General features: G+C 53.8%; 1 protein-coding gene across 3 annotated transcripts in view; it reads left to right on the forward strand.

The window, feature by feature from the left end:
* Positions 1-20,773, forward strand: part of GPSM1 (G protein signaling modulator 1) — a 393,869-nt gene that overhangs the window by 360,854 nt on the left and 12,242 nt on the right. For all 3 annotated transcript variants that reach the window (XM_075324733.1, XM_075324734.1, XM_075324735.1), the window contains one exon: positions 20,053-20,212. In XM_075324733.1, coding sequence (XP_075180848.1) covers positions 20,053-20,212 — 160 coding nt within the window. The remainder of the gene's footprint in view (positions 1-20,052; positions 20,213-20,773) is intronic.

The raw sequence follows: 20,773 nt of genomic DNA on the forward strand, positions 1-20,773 counted from the left end.
TGCTAAGTACTGATAACTAGTGATGAGCGGGCACTACCATGCTCGGGTGCTCAGTACTGGTAACTAGTGATAAGCGGGCACTACCATGCTCGGGTGCTCAGTACTGGTAACTACTGATGAGCAGGCACTACCCATGCTCGGGTGCTCAGTACTGGTAACTAGTGATGAGCGGGCACTACCATGCTCAGGGGCTCAGTACTGGTAACTAGTGATGAGCGGGCACTACCATGCTCGGGTGCTCTGTACTGGTAACTAGTGATGAGCGGGCACTACCATGCTCGGGTGCTCAGTACTGGTAACTAGTGATGAGCGGGCACTACCATGCTCGGGGTTGCTCAGTACTGGTAACTACTGATGAGCGGGCACTACCATGCTCGGGTGCTCAGTACTGGTAACTAGTGATGAGCAGGCACTACCATGCTCGGGTGCTCAGTACTGGTAACTAGTGATGAGCGGGCACTACCATGCTCAGGGGCTCAGTACTGGTAACTAGTGATGAGCGGGGCACTACCATGCTCGGGTGCTCAGTACTGGTAACTAGTGATGAGCGGGCACTACCATGCTCGGGTGCTCAGTACTGGTAACTAGTGATGAGCGGGCACTACCATGCTCGGGTGCTCAGTACTGGTAACTAGTGATGAGCGGGCACCTACCATGCTCGGGTTGCTCAGTACTGGTAACTAGTGATGAGCGGGCACTACCACAGGCCTTCCTCGCCTGTGATGGTGGCAGCTCTGGGCCTTCCTCGCCTGTGATGGTGGCAGCTCCGGGCCTTCCTCGCCTGTGATGGTGGCAAGCTCCGGGCCTTCCTCTCCTGTGATGGTGGCAGCTCCGGGCCTTCCTCGCCTGTGATGGTGGCAGCTCCGGGCCTTCCTCGCCTGTGATGGTGGCAGCTCCGGGCCTTCCTCGCCTGTGATGGTGGCAGCTCCGGGCCTTCCTCGCCTGTGATGGTGGCAGCTCCGGTCCTTCCTCGCCTGTGATGGTGGCAGCTCCGGTCCTTCCTCGCCTGTGATGGTGTCAGCTCCGGCCTTCCTCGCCTGTGATGGTGTCAGCTCCGGGCCTTCCTCTCCTGTGATGGTGTCAGCTCCGGGCCTTCCTCGCCTGTGATGGTGTCAGCTCCGGCCTTCCTCGCCTGTGATGGTGGCAGCTCCGGGCCTTCCTCGCCTGTGATGGTGGCAGCTCCGGGCCTTCCTCGCCTGTGATGGTGGCAGCTCCGGGCCTTCCTCGCCTGTGATGGTGGCAGCTCCGGGCCTTCCTCGCCTGTGATGGTGGCAGCTCCGGGCCTTCCTCGCCTGTGATGGTGGCAGCTCCGGGCCTTCCTCGCCTGTGATGGTGGCAGCTCCGGGCCTTCCTCGCCTGTGATGGTGGCAGCTCCGGGCCTTCCTCGCCTGTGATGGTGGCAGCTCCGGGCCTTCCTCGCCTGTGATGGTGGCAGCTCCGGGCCTTCCTCGCCTGTGATGGTGGCAGCTCCGGGCCTTCCTCGCCTGTGATGGTGGCAGCTCCGGGCCTTCCTCGCCTGTGATGGTGACAGCTCCGGGCCCTTCCTCGCCTGTGATGGTGGCAGCTCCGGGCCTTCCTCGCCTGTGATGGTGGCAGCTCCGGGCCTTCCTCGCCTGTGATGGTGGCAGCTCCGGGCCTTCCTCGCCTGTGATGGTGGCAGCTCCGGGCCTTCCTCGCCTGTGATGGTGGCAGCTCCCGGGCCTTCCTCGCCTGTGATGGTGGCAGCTCCGGGCCTTCCTCGCCTGTGATGGTGGCAGCTCCGGGCCTTCCTCGCCTGTGATGGTGGCAGCTCCTGGCCTTCCTCGCCTGTGATGGTGGCAGCTCCGGGATTTCCTCGCCTGTGATGGTGGCAGCTCCGGGCCTTCCTCGCCTGTGATGGTGGCAGCTCCGGGCCTTCCTCGCCTGTGATGGGTGGCAGCTCCGGGCCTTCCTCGCCTGTGATGGTGGCAGCTCCGGGCCTTCCTCGCCTGTGATGGTGGCAGCTCCGGGCCTTCCTCGCCTGTGATGGTGGCAGCTCCGGTCCTTCCCTCGCCTGTGATGGTGGCAGCTCCGGGCCTTCCTCGCCTGTGATGGTGGCAAGCTCCGGGCCTTCCTCGCCTGTGATGGTGGCAAGCTCCGGGCCTTCCTCGCCTGTGATGGTGGCAGCTCCGGGCCTTCCTCGCCTGTGATGGTGGCAGCTCCGGGCCTTCCTCGCCTGTGATGGTGGCAGCTCCGGTCCTTCCTCGCCTGTGATGGTGGCAGCTCCGGGCCTTCCCTCGCCTGTGATGGTGGCAGCTCCGGGCCTTCCTCGCCTGTGATGGTGGCAGCTCCGGGCCTTCCTCGCCTGTGATGGTGGCAGCTCCGGGCCTTCCTCCGCCTGTGATGGTGGCAGCTCCGGGCCTTCCTCGCCTGTGATGGTGGCAGCTCCGGGCCTTCCTCGCCTGTGATGGTGGCAGCTCCGGGCCTCTCCTCGTCTGTGATGGTGGCAGCTCCGGGCCTTCCCTCGCCTGTGATGGTGGCAGCTCGGGCCTTCCTCGCCTGTGATGGTGGCAGCTCTGGGCCTTCCTCGCCTGTGATGGTGGCAGCTCCGGGCCTTCCTCGCCTGTGATGGTGGCAGCTCCGGGCCTTCCTCGCCTGTGATGGTGGCAGCTCCGGGCCTTCCTCGCCTGTGATGGTGGCAGCTCCGGGCCTTCCTCGCCTGTGATGGTGGCAGCTCCGGGCCTTCCTCGCCTGTGATGGTGGCAGCTCCGGTCCTTCCTCGCCTGTGATGGGGGCAGCTCCGGTCCTTCCTCGCCTGTGATGGGGGCAGCTCCGGGCCTTCCTCGCCTGTGATGGTGGCAGCTCCGGGCCTTCCTCGCCTGTGATGGTGGCAGCTCCGGGCCTTCCTCGCCTGTGATGGTGGCAGCTCCGGGCCTTCCTCGCCTGTGATGGTGGTAGCTCCGGGCCTTCCTCGCCTGTGATGGTGGCAGCTCGGGGCCGGACTGTGTTTTCGGCTGTGGGTTTTCAGCGCTGAAAGCTGCCGTCTTCTGATCGCTATGAATGAATTCCAATCCTTCTGGGACGTTGTTCACATTGAAGTGCATGTTCTGTGTGCGCCGCTCGCATCTGGAGCCTCAGCGCCCCGCACTCTTCATTTAACATTTATTGCAGCCTTCTCCAAGCATCAGCCTCCGCCGCCGCTAATTAAAGGCTCTGACCTGTTAACAAGGAGCAGAATCCTGGGGAAATGTCTGGTGTGGCATCGCTTCCACTGACTGCCCGTCACATGCTCGGCTGCGCTGACGCCGGCCCGTGCTCCTGGGGCTGCGCTGACGCCGGCCCGTGCTCCTGGGGCTGCGCTGACGCCGGCCCGTGCTCCTGGGGCTGCGCTATCACAGCCATCATTATCTGATAGAGTTACAGCAATATGCAGGGTTAGGTCCTCACAGCAGGTCTGTCTGTGTCTCCATGCACCAGAGGGATCAGGATGAACAGAGATGTATTAAAGACAAAATTGTGCAATCTATAGTATGCATAGATCTGCAGAGCATTGCACCTCTCCTAATATCTCGCACTCATAAACCATGGAGACCCCTCATGTGGCCACCGCTGCGGAGGGGCCTGTGGTCCTGGTAATGATGTATTCCAGTGAATGTGTAATTCCCGGATGTTCTCCAACCACATCTGGGGTGTGAATGTGTTTGATGATGGACACTGTGGACCCAAGTGCAAAATCTCCAACAGGGCGGACTACGAAAGGATACACCCCATTGACAAGGAGAAGGATGACACCCAGTTGTCAGTTCAATGAGACATTACCAGGAGGAATAATTGAGGAATGATATCACGCATAAAGATAGACATGATGGAAATACATTAGGAGTGTTGCTAATCTACACCCCCCAATCTCTGGATTCACACATGCGGCTTTTATGCCATAAGAGAGATATCTGTCTCTTACAACGTGCCTTGACAATGGCCTGAAAGGAAGATGGAACTTAAAGGGTTATTCCCATCTCCAAGATCCTATCCCAATATGTAGTAGGTGTAATAATACCTCCAATTAGAAATGTAGTATAGTTCTCCTGATTAGCCATGTCTCTTACCTCATGTGCAGGGCATTGCACCGTAGGTATAAATGGTTATGACCACAAGCAACTGACTAACAGTCCCTATATGAATGTTTGCATCCAATGACAAATGTAGTATAGTTCTCCTGATTAGCCAGGTCTCTTACCTCATGTGCAGGGCATTGCAGCTTAGGTATCCATGGTTACAGCCAAGAATATAGTGACAGTTGCTTGTGGTCATAACCATAGATACCTAAGCTGCTGCAATGCCCTGCACATCAGGTAAGTGGCATAGCTAATCAGGAGAACTAGAGGGCATTGCAGCTTAGGAATCCAATCTTATGACAACAAGCAAATAACTGTCACTATATTCTTGGCTGTAACCATGGGATACCTAAGCTGCAATGCCCTGCACATGAGGTAAGAGACCTGGCTAATCAGGAGAACTATACTACATTTCTAATTGGAGGTATTTGCGAATATTATTATTATGGCACCTACTACATAATGGGAATACCTTGAGGCCCTTGAGGTCCCTTCTAACTCTACCATCCTATGACTGTGGATCTTCTTGTTCCTCAATAATAATGTTATATTATTTTTTAATAGGCATTGGATGTGCCAATCATGAGAAATCTAGTGTAGGAGCCATATGCAAATCAGACTGGAAGTGCACTGGGGGCGGGTCACTGGACTTGGCAGCATTGTAAGACAGTTGACCCGCCTCCAGTGCACTTCCAGTCTGATTTGCATATCTCATGACTGGTACATAGGATTTCTAGAGAAAAGGTGTCATTTCTTTTGGGGGACACATCACGTGTTATATATTGTGGTGGCTCCTAAAGGGGTGGTTCACATTTGTTGGTCAAATTTTTTGTTTCTTTTTTTATCAAAAAATGTATGTTTAGGTTTCATTACAATTTTTGTCACTTTTCCTTCTACAGCGGGTATGGAAAGTATTCACACCCCTTTACATTGCTTACTCCTTGTTTCATTGCAGCCATTTGGTAAATAAAAAAAAAAAAGTTCATTTTCCTCATTAATTTACACTGCCCCCATCATAAAAAAACAGAAATGTAGAAATTTTTGTAAATTTATTAAACAAGAAAAACTGAAATATCCCATGGTCATAAGTATTCAGCCCCTTTGCTCAGTATAACACATGGTGATAAGTATTCAGCCCCTTTGCTCAGTATTGAGTAGATGCCCCCCCTCCCTTTTGAGCTAGTACAGCCATGAGTCTTCTTGGGATCCTGGATGTGGGGATCCTCGGCCATTCTTCCTGCAGATCCTCTGGTTGGTGAACGTTGGTGGACGCCATTTTCAGGTCTCTCCGGAGATGCACAATTGGGTTTAGGTCAGGGCTTTGGCCGGGCCGGTCAAGAATGGTCACAGAGTTGTTCTGAAGCCACTCCTTTGTTATTTTAGCTGTGTGCTTAGGGTCATTGTCTTGTTGGAAGGTGATTCTTCGGCCAAGTCTGAGGTCCAGAGCATCTGGAGGAGGTTTTCTTCCAGGATGTCTCTGTACTTTGCCACATTCATCTTTTCTTCAATTGTAACCAGTCGTCCTGTCCCTGCCCCCATAGTATGATGCTGCCTCCACCATGCCTCACTGTGGGGATTGTATTGAGCAGGTGATGAGCAGTGCTTGGTTTTCTCCACACATACCGCTTAGAATTATCACCAGAAAGTTGTATCTTCGTCTCATCAGAGCAGAGAATCTTATTCCTCATAGTCTGGGATCCTTCATGTGTTTTTTTGCAAACTCTATGTGGCTTTCATGTGTATTGCACTGAGGAGAGGCTTCTGTTGGGCCACTCTGCCATAAAGGCCAGACTGGTGGAGGCTGCAGTGATAGGTGACTTTGTGGAGCTTTCTCCCATGCCCCTCCTGCATCTCTGGAGCTCAGCCGCAGTGATCTTGGGGTTCTTCACCTCTCACCAAGGCTCTTCTCCCACGATTGCTCAGTTTGGCTGGACGGCCGGGTCTAGGAAGAGTTCTGCTGGTCCCAAACTTCTTCCATTTAAGGATTATGGAGGCCACTGTGCTCTTAGGAACCTTGAGTACTGCAGAAATTCTTTTTCTTGGCCAGATCTGTGCCTTGCCACAATTCTGTCTCTGAGCTCCTTGGGCCGTTCCTTTGACCTCATGATCCTCATTTGGTGTGACGTGCAGTGTGAGCTGTGAGGTCTTATATACACAGGTGTGCGCCTTTACAAATCACGTCCTATCAGTTTCATTAAACGGTGAGAACCAGTTGCAAAAATTAAATACATACATTTAATAGAAGAAAAATAAAGCCCCAGAGATGGACAACCCCTTTAATTAGTTTGTGTTTGCCGCATTCACCTCTGTGTACGGGCAGCAATCTCTGCACAGACCGTGCCTCCTAATATTGTGAGGTTTCCAGCAGACGCCTGGTTACGGGGAATGCTCCTCGGCTCCTCGGATGCCGGTTTGGAGGCGGCCACATCTCTTTAGATGGTTCATCTCAGAAGATGAAAGAATGAATGATTGTGCCTTGGAACGCGAGCCGCGGTGACAGTGACATGCGTGGGGCGGCGGCTCCGGGGCCCCGGTGCTCCTCATGTAATTGGCAGCAGTCGTGCGTCCCGCTGGAAAGTCACATCACATCGCAGCCAAACGCCAGCGCAGCCGGGAGGGAGGACGACCCAAGAAAAGGGCTGGTAACAAAGCGCTGCCATCAGTCACACGGGGAACAATGAGGACCGGTGATTACAGCTGCCAACCGGACCACTTGTCACCCGCCAGTGACCCTCCTACCGCCCACAGAGGCAGGAAGGATTCCTCTGTGTGCCCCCATTATCCCGCTCACATCTCATCAGCGAGATTCTTACATCGTAGCCAACATTCATCCATAGGAATATGCCGCCATACCTTGAGAATAAAGGATTTTGCATATTTATCCCACAGCCCGATCCTTGCTTTCTCCACCCTCAGATGGGAATGGGTACACCCCAACACAGAGGATGGATGCACCCCTACACACAGAGGATGGATGCACCCCTACACACAGAGGATGGGTACACCCCAACACAGAGGATGGATGCACCCCTACACACAGAGGATGGATGCACCCCTACACACAGAGGATGGATGCACCCCTACACACAGAGGATGGGTACACCCCAACACAGAGGATGGATGCACCCCTACACACAGAGGATGGATGCACCCCTACACACAGAGGATGGGTACACCCCAACACACAGAGGATGGATGCACCCCTACACACAGAGGATGGATGCACCCCTACACACAGAGGATGGATGCACCCCTACACACAGAGCCGTTCCTGCCAAAATTGGGGTCCAGCTGATTCTAATCAGATGTGTATGGCTCTCGGTAAACTGAAAAAATGGGTTCTACTGGATCTGTATTTTTTCTTCTAGTTTTGGGGGTCTGGTCTCGCTTTGCTGTAGTCGGGTTTTCCTCCTGATCCCTTTAGTCTGGGTCCTGCGGCCATAACACGCCAGCTCCGCTCATATTCCCAGTGACTCCGTCCCCTCGTACATGTGAACGGCACCGTATGAGACATTTCTTGATCCGACACTTTTGGAGTCATTTTCAGCACGGTCGGGCAGGATATTTCTGGATGTCTTAGGACAGCGCATGTCGTTTGTCTTCCAGACTTGGAGCACAAGGACGACATGTCAGGCCTGACCCAGCGGCTGCTATGTGACCGCCCGCAGCGCTCCACACACCTGTCATGGGAGACATTATGTAGAATATGGTCATTTACTCAGCGCAGGACAAGCGCTACTTCCAGGTCCAGAAAGAACAGTTCCCGTAGATACCTCCGGTGGAGAAGCAATAATTCTGCAGAGACGCCCGTGTATCCACATGTACCGGTGGCATCACAGGGGGCTGAAGATGTAAGAGCGCGGGCAGACGTCCATGAGGAACACACTATATACGGTACAATGTACTAGCTGTGTCAGTCTACGGTAGATACTGGAGATTAGTGATGAGCGGGCACTACCATGCTCGGGTGCTCAGTACTGGTAACTAGTGATGAGCGGGCACTACCATGCTCGGGGGCTCTGTACTGGTAACTAGTAATGAGCGGGTACTACCATGCTCGGGTGCTCAGTACTGGTAACTAGTGATGAGCGGGCACTACCATGCTCGGGTGCTCAGTACTGGTAACTAGTGATGAGCGGGCACTACCATGCTCGGGTGCTCTGTACTGGTAACTAGTGATGAGTGGGCACTACCATGCTCGGGTGCTCAGTACTGGTAACTAGTGATGAGCGGGCACTACCATGCTCAGGTGCTCAGTACTGGTAACTAGTGATGAGCGGGCACTACCATGCTCAGGTGCTCAGTACTGGTAACTAGTGATGAGTGAGCACTACCATGCTCGGGTGCTCAGTACTGGTAACTAGTGATGAGTGAGCACTACCATGCTCGGGTGCTCAGTACTGGTAACTAGTGATGAGCGGGCACTATCATGCTCGGGTGCTCAGTACTGGTAACTAGTGATGAGCGGGCACTACCATGCTCGGGTGCTCAGTACTGGTAACTAGTGATGAGCGGGCACTACCATGCTCAGGTGCTCAGTACTGGTAACTAGTGATGAGTGGGCACTACCATGCTCGGGTGCTCAGTACTGGTAACTAGTGATGAGCGGGCACTACCATGCTCGGGTGCTCAGTACTGGTAACTAGTGATGAGTGGGCACTACCATGCTCAGGTGCTCAGTACTGGTAACTAGTGATGAGCGGGCACTACCATGCTCGGGTGCTCAGTACTGGTAACTAGTGATGAGTGGGCACTACCATGCTCGGGTGCTCAGTACTGGTAACTAGTGATGAGCGGACACTACCATGCTCGGGTGCTCAGTACTGGTAACTAGTGATGAGAGGGCACTACCATACTCGGGTGCTCAGTACTGGTAACTAGTGATGAGCGAGCACTACTATGCTCAGGTGCTCAGTACTGGTAACTAGTGATGAGCGGGCACTACCATGCTCGGGTGCTCAGTACTGATAACTAGTGATGAGCGGGCACTACCATGCTCAGGTGCTCAGTACTGGTAACTAGTGATGAGTGGGCACTATCATGCTCGGGTGCTCAGTACTGGTAACTAGTGATGAGCGGGCACTACCATGCTCGGGTGCTCAGTACTGGTAACTAGTGATGAGCGGGCACTACCATGCTCAGGTGCTCAGTACTGGTAACTAGTGATGAGTGGGCACTACCATGCTCGGGTGCTCAGTACTGGTAACTAGTGATGAGCGGGCACTACCATGCTCGGGTGCTCAGTACTGGTAACTAGTGATGAGCGGGCACTACCATGCTCGGGTGCTCAGTACTGGTAACTAGTGATGAGCGGGCACTACCATGCTCGGGTGCTCAGTACTGGTAACTAGTGATGAGCGGACACTACCATGCTCGGGTGCTCAGTACTGGTAACTAGTGATGAGTAGGCACTACCATGCTCGGGTGCTCAGTACTGGTAACTAGTGATGAGCGGGCACTACCATGCTCGGGTGCTCAGTACTGGTAACTAGTGATGAGTGGGCACTACCATGCTCGGGTGCTCAGTACTGGTAACTAGTGATGAGCGGGCACTACCATGCTCGGGTGCTCAGTACTGGTAACTAGTGATGAGCGGGCACTACCATGCTCAGGTGCTCTGTACTGGTAACTAGTGATGAGCGGGCACTACCATGCTCGGGTGCTCAGTACTGGTAACTAGTGATGAGCGGACACTATCATGCTCAGGTGCTTAGTACTGGTAACTAGTGATGAGCGGGCACTACCATGCTCGGGTGCTCAGTACTGGTAACTAGTGATGAGCGGACACTACCATGCTCGGGTGCTCAGTACTGGTAACTAGTGATGAGAGGGCACTACCATGCTCGGGTGCTCAGTACTGATAACTAGTGATGAGCGGGCACTACCATGCTCGGGTGCTCAGTACTGGTAACTAGTGATGAGCGGGCACTACCATGCTCAGGTGCTCAGTACTGGTAACTAGTGATGAGCGGGCACTACCATGCTCGGGTGCTCAGTACTGGTAACTAGTGATGAGCGGGCACTACCATGCTCAGGTGCTCAGTACTGGTAACTAGTGATGAGCGGGCACTACCATGCTCAGGTGCTCTGTACTGGTAACTAGTGATGAGCGGGCACTACCATGCTCAGGTGCTCTGTACTGGTAACTAGTGATGAGCGGGCACTACCATGCTCAGGTGCTCTGTACTGGTAACTAGTGATGAGCGGGCACTACCATGCTCGGGTTCTCTGTACTGGTAACTAGTGATGAGCGGGCACTACCATGCTCGGGTTCTCAGTACTGGTAACTAGTGATGAGCGGGCACTACCATGCTCGGGTTCTCAGTACTGGTAACTAGTGATGAGCGGGCACTACCATACTCGGGTTCTCAGTACTCGTAACTAGTGATGAGCGGGCACTACCATGCTCGGGTGCTCTGTACTGGTAACTAGTGATGAGCGGGCACTACCATGCTCGGGTGCTCAGTACTGGTAACTAGTGATGAGCGGGCACTACCATGCTCAGGTGCTCAGTACTGGTAACTAGTGATGAGCGGGCACTACCATGCTCAGGTGCTCAGTACTGGTAACTAGTGATGAGCAGGCACTACCATGCTCAGGTGCTCAGTACTGGTAACTAGTGATGAGCGGGCACTACCATGCTCGGGTGCTCAGTACTGGTAACTAGTGATGAGCGGGCACTACCATGCTCGGGTGCTCAGTACTGGTAACTAGTGATGAGCGGACACTACCATGCTCGGGTGCTCTGTACTGGTAACTAGTGATGAGCGGCCACTACCATGCTCGGGTACTCAGTACTGGTAACTAGTGATGAGCGGGCACTACCATGCTCGGGTGCTCAGTACTGGTAACTAGTGATGAGCGGGCACTACCATGCTCGGGTGCACAGTGCTCATAACTAGTGATGAGCGGGCACTACCATGCTCGGGTGCTCTGTACTGGTAACTAGTGATGAGCGGGCACTACCATGCTCGGGTGCTCAGTACTGGTAACTAGTGATGAGCGGACACTACCATGCTCGGGTACTCAGTACTGGTAACTAGTGATGAGCGGGCACTACCATGCTCAGTACTGGTAACTAGTGATGAGCGGGCACTACCATGCTCGGGTGCTCAGTACTGGTAACTAGTGATGAGCAGGCACTACCATGCTCGGGTGCTCAGTACTGGTAACTAGTGATGAGCGGGCACTACCATGCTCGGGTGCTCAGTACTGGTAACTAGTGATGAGCGGGCACTACCATGCTCAGTACTGGTAACTAGTGATGAGCGGGCACTACCATGCTCGGGTGCTCAGTACTGGTAACTAGTGATGAGCGGGCACTACCATGCTCCGTACTGGTAACTAGTGATGAGTGGGCACTACCATGCTCAGGTGCTCAGTACTGATAACTAGTGATGAGCGGGCACTACCATGCTCAGGTGCTCAGTACTGGTAACTAGTGATGAGCGGGCACTACCATGCTCAGGTGCTCAGTACTGGTAACTAGTGATGAGCGGGCACTACCATGCTCAGGTGCTCAGTACTGGTAACTAGTGATGAGCGGGCACTACCATGCTCAGTACTGGTAACTAGTGATGAGCGGGCACTACCATGCTCAGGTGCTCAGTACTGGTAACTAGTAATGAGCGGGCACTACCATGCTCAGGTGCTCAGTACTAATAACTAGTGATGAGCGGGCACTACCATGCTCAGGTGCTCAGTACTGGTAACTAGTGATGAGCGGGCACTACCATGCTCAGGTGCTCTGTACTGGTAACTAGTGATGAGCGGGCACTACCATGCTCGGGTTCTCAGTACTGGTAACTAGTGATGAGCGGGCACTACCATGCTCGGGTTCTCAGTACTGGTAACTAGTGATGAGCGGGCACTACCATGCTCGGGTTCTCAGTACTGGTAACTAGTGATGAGCGGGCACTACCATGCTCGGGTTCTCAGTACTGGTAACTAGTGATGAGCGGGCACTACCATACTCGGGTTCTCAGTACTCGTAACTAGTGATGAGCGGGCACTACCATGCTCAGGTGCTCAGTACTGGTAACTAGTGATGAGCGGGCACTACCATGCTCAGGTGCTCTGTACTGGTAACTAGTGATGAGCGGGCACTACCATGCTCGGGTTCTCAGTACTGGTAACTAGTGATGAGCGGGCACTACCATGCTCGGGTTCTCAGTACTGGTAACTAGTGATGAGCGGGCACTACCATGCTCGGGTTCTCAGTACTGGTAACTAGTGATGAGCGGGCACTACCATGCTCGGGTTCTCAGTACTGGTAACTAGTGATGAGCGGGCACTACCATGCTCGGGTTCTCAGTACTCGTAACTAGTGATGAGCGGGCACTACCATGCTCGGGTGCTCTGTACTGGTAACTAGTGATGAGCGGGCACTACCATGCTCGGGTGCTCAGTACTGGTAACTAGTGATGAGCGGGCACTACCATGCTCAGGTGCTCAGTACTGGTAACTAGTGATGAGCGGGCACTACCATGCTCGGGTGCTCAGTACTGGTAACTAGTGATGAGCGGGCACTACCATGCTCGGGTGCTCAGTACTGGTAACTAGTGATGAGCGGGCACTACCATGCTCTGGTGCTCAGTACTGGTAACTAGTGATGAGCGGACACTACCATGCTCGGGTGCTCTGTACTGGTAACTAGTGATGAGCGGCCACTACCATGCTCGGGTACTCAGTACTGGTAACTAGTGATGAGCGGGCACTACCATGCTCGGGTGCTCATAACTAGTGATGAGCGGGCACTACCATGCTCGGGTGCTCTGTACTGGTAACTAGTGATGAGCGGGCACTACCATGCTCGGGTGCTCAGTACTGGTAACTAGTGATGAGCGGACACTACCATGCTCGGGTACTCAGTACTGGTAACTAGTGATGAGCGGGCACTACCATGCTCAGTACTGGTAACTAGTGATGAGCGGGCACTACCATGCTCGGGTGCTCAGTACTGGTAACTAGTGATGAGCAGGCACTACCATGCTCGGGTGCTCAGTACTGGTAACTAGTGATGAGCGTGCACTACCATGCTCAGGTGCTCAGTACTGGTAACTAGTGATGAGCGGGCACTACCATGCTCAGTACTGGTAACTAGTGATGAGCGGGCACTACCATGCTCAGGTGCTCAGTACTGGTAACTAGTGATGAGCGGACACTACCATGCTCGGGTGCTCAGTACTGGTAACTAGTAATGAGCGGGCACTACCATGCTCAGGTGCTCAGTACTGGTAACTAGTGATGAGCGGGCACTACCATGCTCAGGTGCTCTGTACTGGTAACTAGTGATGAGCGGGCACTACCATGCTCAGGTGCTCAGTACTGGTAACTAGTGATGAGCGGGCACTACCATGCTCGGGTGCTCAGTACTGGTAACTAGTGATGAGCGGGCACTACCATGCTCAGGTGCTCTGTACTGGTAACTAGTGATGAGCGGGCACTACCATGCTCAGGTGCTCAGTACTGGTAACTAGTGATGAGCGGACACTACCATGCTCGGGTGCTCAGTACTGGTAACTAGTAATGAGCGGGCACTACCATGCTCAGGTGCTCAGTACTGGTAACTAGTGATGAGCGGGCACTACCATGCTCAGGTGTTCTGTACTGGTAACTAGTGATGAGCGGGCACTACCATGCTCGGGTGCTCAGTACTGGTAACTAGTGATGAGCGGGCACTACCATGCTCGGGTGCTCAGTACTGGTAACTAGTGATGAGCGGGCACTACCATGCTCGGGTGCTCAGTACTGGTAACTAATGATGAGCGGGCACTACCATGCTCGGGTGCTCAGTACTGGTAACTAGTGATGAGCGGGCACTACCATGCTCGGGTGCTCAGTACTGGTAACTAGTGATGAGCGGGCACTACCATGCTCGGGTGCTCGGTACTGGTAACTAGTGATGAGCGGGCACTACCATGCTCGGGTGCTCAGTACTGGTAACTAGTGATGAGCGGGCACTACCATGCTCGGGTGCTCGGTACTGGTAACTAGTGATGAGCGGGCACTACCATGCTCGGGTGCTCAGTACTGGTAACTAGTGATGAGCGGGCACTACCATGCTCGGGTGCTCATAACCAGCAGTAGGGACAGGCATGACTTGTGTACAGAGTATAGTGGGAGTCAATGGGAAGATTTCCCAGAAAAATGCTGGAGTCCCCCATTGACTTTCATTATACGCTGTACTCAAGCTGCGCCTGTTCGAGCAGCAACTGTTGGTTTACAAGTACAGAGTACCCCAGCATGGTATCCAGGCCGGTCTGTCATCTGGGTGTATCTCCCCCTCTGGGTGTATGGTCCCTTCTGGGTGTATGGTCCCCTCTGGGTGTATGGCCCTTTTCTGGGTGTATGGTCCCCTCTGGGTGTATGGCCCCCTTTTGGGTGTATGGCCCTCTCTGGGTATATGGCCCCCTTTTGGGTGTATGGTCCCCTCTTGGTGTATGGCCCCCTTTTGGGTGTATGGCCCTCTCTGGGTGTATGGCCCCCTTTTGGGTGTATGGTCCCCTCTGGGTGTATGGCCCCCTTTTGGGTGTATGGCCCTCTCTGGGTGTATGGCCCTCTCTGGGTGTATGGCCCTCTCTGGGTGTATGGTCCCCTCTTGGTGTATGGGCCTCTTCTGGGTGTATGGGCCTCTTCTGGGTGTATGGTCCCCTCTGGGTGTATGGCCCCCTTTTGGGTGTATGGGCCTCTTCTGGGTGTATGGTCCCCTCTGGGTGTATGGTCCCCTCTGGGTGTATGGTCCCCTCTTGGTGTATGGGCCTCTTCTGGCTGTATGGGCCTCTTCTGGGTGTATGGTCCCCTCTGGGTGTATGGCCCCCTTTTGGGTGTATGGTCCCCTCTGGGTGTATGGCCCCCTTTTGGGTGTATGGCCCTCTCTGGGTGTATGGCCCTCTTCTGGGTGTATGGTCCCCTCTGGGTGTATGGCCCCCTTTTGGGTGTATGGCCCCCTTTTGGGTGTATGGCCCCCTCTGGGTGTATGGCCCCCTCTGGGTGTATGGTCCCCTCTGGGTGTATGGCCCCCTTCTGGGTGTATGGCCCCCTCTGGGTGTACCTCTTCTGGGTGTATGGCCCCCTCTGGGTGTACCTCTTCTGGGTGTATGGCCCCCTCTGGGTGTATGGTTCCCTCTGGGTGTATGGCCCCTTCTGCTTCTTCCATATACACGTGACTTGTAGGTGTGCCCCCGGAGGACGGCGGTCCCGAGGTCCATCATGTGCTGTGGATTTGGTGATGACCGTACAACCCTCCTGTAAATGTGGATCAGCCGCTTCCAATTGTGGGTGTAATGAGGAGCTGCGGCTCCCCCCGGAGCTGATCTCCCTTCATTAGATCTCTGCACATTATAACATGAGGAGGAAACCTCACTTTTGGTTTAGTTTGGATGGATGAAGTCTCGTATTAGAGGGTGCGGACATTTGCCTGAAGGACCCTTAATATTGAGCATTAGATATGAAGGACCCTGGAGCGCCTCTTACAGGAGTAAAGTGGCTTTTATCAAGACCGATCCATATTTCTACAGCCTCTTACCGCTCAGAATAAACATTTCTCTGCTTATAGCATGGGGGGAAGATTTCCGAAGTGTGTGGCCGCCTTATAGAAGGACGCCACGCTTAATAGGTTATTCTGTACTACTTTGGGCATTACTGCGCCTACCTCTACCTCCGATCTGTCCTTCTTGGGGCATTACTGCGCCTACCTCTACCTCCGATCTGTCCTTCTTGGGGCATTACTGCGCCTACCTCTACCTCCGATCTGTCCTTCTTGGGGCATTACTGCGCCTACCTCTACCTCCGATCTGTACTACTTTGGGCATTACTGCGCCTACCTCTACCTCCGATCTGTCCTTGGGGCATTACTGCGCCTACCTCTACCTCCGATCTGTACTACTTTGGGCATTACTGCGCCTACCTCTACCTCCGATCTGGCCTTCTTGGGGCATTACTGACCCTACCTCTACCTCCGATCTCTCCTCCTTGGGGCATTACTGCGCCTACCTCTACCTCCGATCTGTCTTTCTTGGGGCATTACTGCGCCTACCTCTACCTCCGATCTGTACTACTTTGGGCATTACTGCGCCTACCTCTACCTCCGATCTGTCCTCCTTGGGGCATTACTGCGCCTACCTCTACCTCCGATCTGTCCTTCTTGGGGCATTACTGCGCCTACCTCTACCTCCGATCTGTCCTCCTTGGGGCATTACTGCGCCTACCTCTACCTCCAATCTGTCCTTCTTGGGGCATTACTGCGCCTACCTCTACCTCCGATCTGTCCTTCTTGGGGCATTACTGCGCCTACCTCTACCTCCGATCTGTCTTTCTTGGGGCATTACTGCGCCTACCTCTAGCTCCGATCTGTCCTTCTTGGGGCATTACTGCACCTACCTCTACCTCCGATCTGTCCTCCTTGGGGCATTACTGCACCTACCTCTACCTCCGATCTGTCCTCCTTGGGGCATTACTGCACCTACCTCTACCTCCGATCTGTCCTTCTTGGGGCATTACTGCACCTACCTCTACCTCCGATCTCTCCTCCTTGGGGCATTACTGCACCTACCTCTACCTCCGATCTGTCCTTCTTGGGGCATTACTGCACCTACCTCTACCTCCGATCTGTCCTTCTTGGGGCATTACTGCGCCTACCTCTACCTCCGATCTGTACTACTTTGGGCATTACTGCGCCTACCTCTACCTCCGATCTCTCCTCCTTGGGGCATTACTGCGCCTACCTCTACCTCCGATCTGTCTTTCTTGGGGCATTACTGCGCCTACCTCTACCTCCGATCTGTACTACTTTGGGCATTACTGCACCTACCTCTACCTCCGATCTGTCTTTCTTGGGGCATTACTGATCCTACCTCTACCTCTGATCTGTCTTTCTTGGGGCATTACTGTGCCTACCTCTACCTCCGATCTGTCTTTCTTGGGGCATTACTGCGCCTACCTCTACCTCCGATCTGTCTTTCTTGGGGCATTACTGCGCCTACCTCTACCTCCGATCTGTCCTTCTTGGGGCATTACTGCGCCTACCTCTACCTCCTATCTGTCCTTCTTGGGGCATTACTGCGCCTACCTCTACCTCCGATCTGTATTTCTTGGGGCATTACCTACCTCCACCTCCGATCTGTCCTCCTTGGGGCATTACTGACCCTACCTCTACCTCCAATCTGTCCTCCTTGGGGCATTACTGCGCCTACCTCTACCTCCGATCTGTATTCCTTGGGGCATTACTGCGCCTACCTCTACCTCCGATCTGTATTCCTTGGGGCATTACTGCGCCTACCTCTACCTCCGATCTGTATTTCTTGGGGCATTACTGCGCCTACCTCTACCTCCGATCTGGCCTTATTCAGGCATTACTGCACCTACCTCTACCTCTGATCTGTATTCCTTGGGGCATTACTGTGCCTACCTCTACCTCCGATCTGTCTTTCTTGGGGCATTACTGTGCCTACCTCTACCTCTAATCTGTCTTTCTTGGAGCATTACTGCGCCCCTCTACCTCCGATCTGTCTTTCTTGGGGTATTACTGACCCTACCTCTACCTCTGATCTGTCTTTCTTGGGGCATTACTGCGCCTACCTCTACCTCCGATCTGTATTTCTTGGGGCATTACCTACCTCCACCTCCGATCTGTCCTCCTTGGGGCATTACTGACCCTACCTCCACCTCCGATCTGTCCTCCTTGGGGCATTACTGACCCTACCTCTACCTCCAATCTGTCCTCCTTGGGGCATTACTGCGCCTACCTCTACCTCCGATCTGTATTCCTTGGGGCATTACTGCACCTACCTCTACCTCCGATCTGTCTTTCTTGGGGCATTACTGACCCTACCTCTACCTCCGATCTGTCCTCCTTGGGGCATTACTGCGCCTACCTCTACCTCCAATCTGTCTTTCTTGGGGCATTACTGCGCCCCTCTACCTCCGATCTGTCTTTCTTGGGGTATTACTGACCCTACCTCTACCTCCAATCTGTCCTCCTTGCGGCATTACTGCGCCTACCTCTACCTCCGATCTGTATTCCTTGGGGCATTACTGCACCTACCTCTACCTCCGATCTGTCTTTCTTGGGGCATTACTGACCCTACCTCTACCTCCGATCTGTCCTCCTTGGGGCATTACTGCGCCTACCTCTACCTCCAATCTGTCTTTCTTGGGGCATTACTGCGCCCCTCTACCTCCGATCTGTCTTTCTTGGGGTATTACTGACCCTACCTCTACCTCTGATCTGTCTTTCTTGGGGCATTACTGCGCCTACCTCTACCTCCGATCTGTATTTCTTGGGGCATTACCTACCTCCACCTCCGATCTGTCCTCCTTGGGGCATTACTGACCCTACCTCCACCTCCGATCTGTCCTCCTTGGGGCATTACTGACCCTACCTCTACCTCCAATCTGTCCTCCTTGGGGCATTACTGCGCCTACCTCCACCTCCGATCTGTATTCCTTGGGGCATTACTGCACCTACCTCTACCTCCGATCTGTCTTTCTTGGAGCATTACTGACCCTACCTCTACCTCCGATCTGTCCTCCTTGGGGCATTACTGCGCCTACCTCTACCTCCGATCTGTTTTTCTTGGGGCATTACTGTGCCTACCTCTACCTCCGATCTGTCTTTCTTGGGGCATTACTGCGCCTACCTCTACCTCCGATCTGTATTTCTTGGGGCATTACCTACCTCCACCTCCGATCTGTCCTCCTTGGGGCATTACTGCGCCTACCTCTACCTCCGATCTGTATTCCTTGGGGCATTACTGCGCCTACCTCTACCTCCGATCTGTATTCCTTGGGGCATTACTGCGCCTACCTCTACCTCCGATCTGTCTTTCTTGGGGCATTACTGCGCCTACCTCTACCTCCGATCTGTCTTTCTTGGGGCATTACTGCACCTACCTCTACCTCCGATCTGTCTTTCTTGGGGCATTACTGCACCTACCTCTACCTCCGATCTGTCCTCCTTGGGGCATTACTGCACCTACCTCCAGCTCTGATCTGAACTTCTTTGGGCACTTCTGTACCTACCTCCAGTTTAGTATGATGTCATCGTGTATTGGATGTCTCACTATATAGATTTTCCAGCAGAATATATATATATATGGGCATGTTGGCTTTCATTCTGTCCAATTCTTTTGGTCTTTGCTGCCCGAGGCTGACCCGATCGATCAGGTATATAGGAGTGGCCGTAAAGAATAGTCTTCAGCTGACCCAATGGTCGGCCATCTTTGGCTCTAGGTGTCAGGCCATAGTATTGCTACACCCCTGGGTAAATCGGGGGGGAGGGAGGGGTATTCCTCTATTTTAGCTGCTTCATGCAGAAGTGACGGCTCAGATAATTCATGGTTACGTTCGTCACTTGGGAAAGAAAAGGGAACCTGTGAGATAAACCCGTAGTAAATCTGTAAGTGGCGAGATCTCGGGTACTCAGGAGGATTTATGATACTTGGCGATGGTGGAGAACCGACCTCATATCTGATTTCTGTTATATTCGTCGTGTATTTCCTCCTGCGGGAGGTCAGGAAATAATCCGCAGCTGCTTGTGGGGCCATACACGTGAGATAAACCCGTAGTAAATCTGTAAGTGGCGAGATCTCGAGTACTCAGGAGGATTTATGACACTTGGCGATGGTGGAGAACCGACCTCATATCTGATTTCTGTTATATTCGCGGTGTTTTCCCTCTTGCGGGAGGTCAGGAAATAATCCGCAGCTGCTTGTGGGGCCATACATGTGAGATAAACGTCGGGCACACCGCCCGATGTCAGCAGCATGGCCGACGTGTGGTCTCCACTGATGGCCGACTGGGCTGGGGTGGTGGAAAACCTCTTTCGGACTGTTCCTGTGTGTCGTAGCCTAATGTGAGGCGTTCCGTCTCCGATCAATAGTGTAAGGAGCATCACACGCAGCATTGATGCAAATAGCCCCGAGAAGCTCAAGTGCCGAGGAAATCCGTATTAAATTATCTCCTCTGGATTGTTTTGCAGAAAATCAATCGGGCTCCTTCTGATGAAGAATGCTTCTTTGACCTCTTAAGTAAGTTTCAGAGTAGCCGGATGGATGATCAACGATGTACGCTAGAGGAAAGCCAGAGCGGAGGACCGGAGCCGACAGCGACACCTGTGCCCCCACTGGACGACCGGATCTGTGAGTCTGCAGCGCAGCGCGGCCATTGTCCTGCCGGGCAAGGAGCAGCACAATCTGTAGACGGTCACCAGGCCAGCACGGGCTGAGGACCATGGGGCAGGCTGCTGCAAATACACCCCAAAGTCATTAAGAGGGATTCTGATTCTACAAAGGTGGCTGAGATAATAGGGGTCTGACTTCCGAGACCCTCGTGTGTCCAGGAATGAAGGTTCTGTAGAGCTTGTGTCACCATCTTTCCCTGTGCGGTGGTCCTCCCGACACTTGACTGAGCAGGGACCTGCAGGGGCAGCCGACTCCACCGCACAGGGAAAGACAAGGGATGAGAACGTAGCACTAAACCAGCTCTGCACACCCTTCATTCCTATGACTCTGGGGGTCTCAGAAGTCAGACCACCATGATCGTAACATGATTTGTAAGATAGGAATATCAAACGCAAAATAGCTTTATTGGCAGGACCAGGTACATGCTGGCATTGCCAAAGCAAGTGGCGGGGGGGGTAGCAGCCCATCCAGGGTTGGGGGTTATAGCGGCCCGTCCAGGGTTAGGGGGTATAGCGGCCC

This window comes from Anomaloglossus baeobatrachus, chromosome 9 (genome assembly GCF_048569485.1).
Source record: "Anomaloglossus baeobatrachus isolate aAnoBae1 chromosome 9, aAnoBae1.hap1, whole genome shotgun sequence".
NCBI lineage: Eukaryota > Metazoa > Chordata > Amphibia > Anura > Aromobatidae > Anomaloglossus > Anomaloglossus baeobatrachus.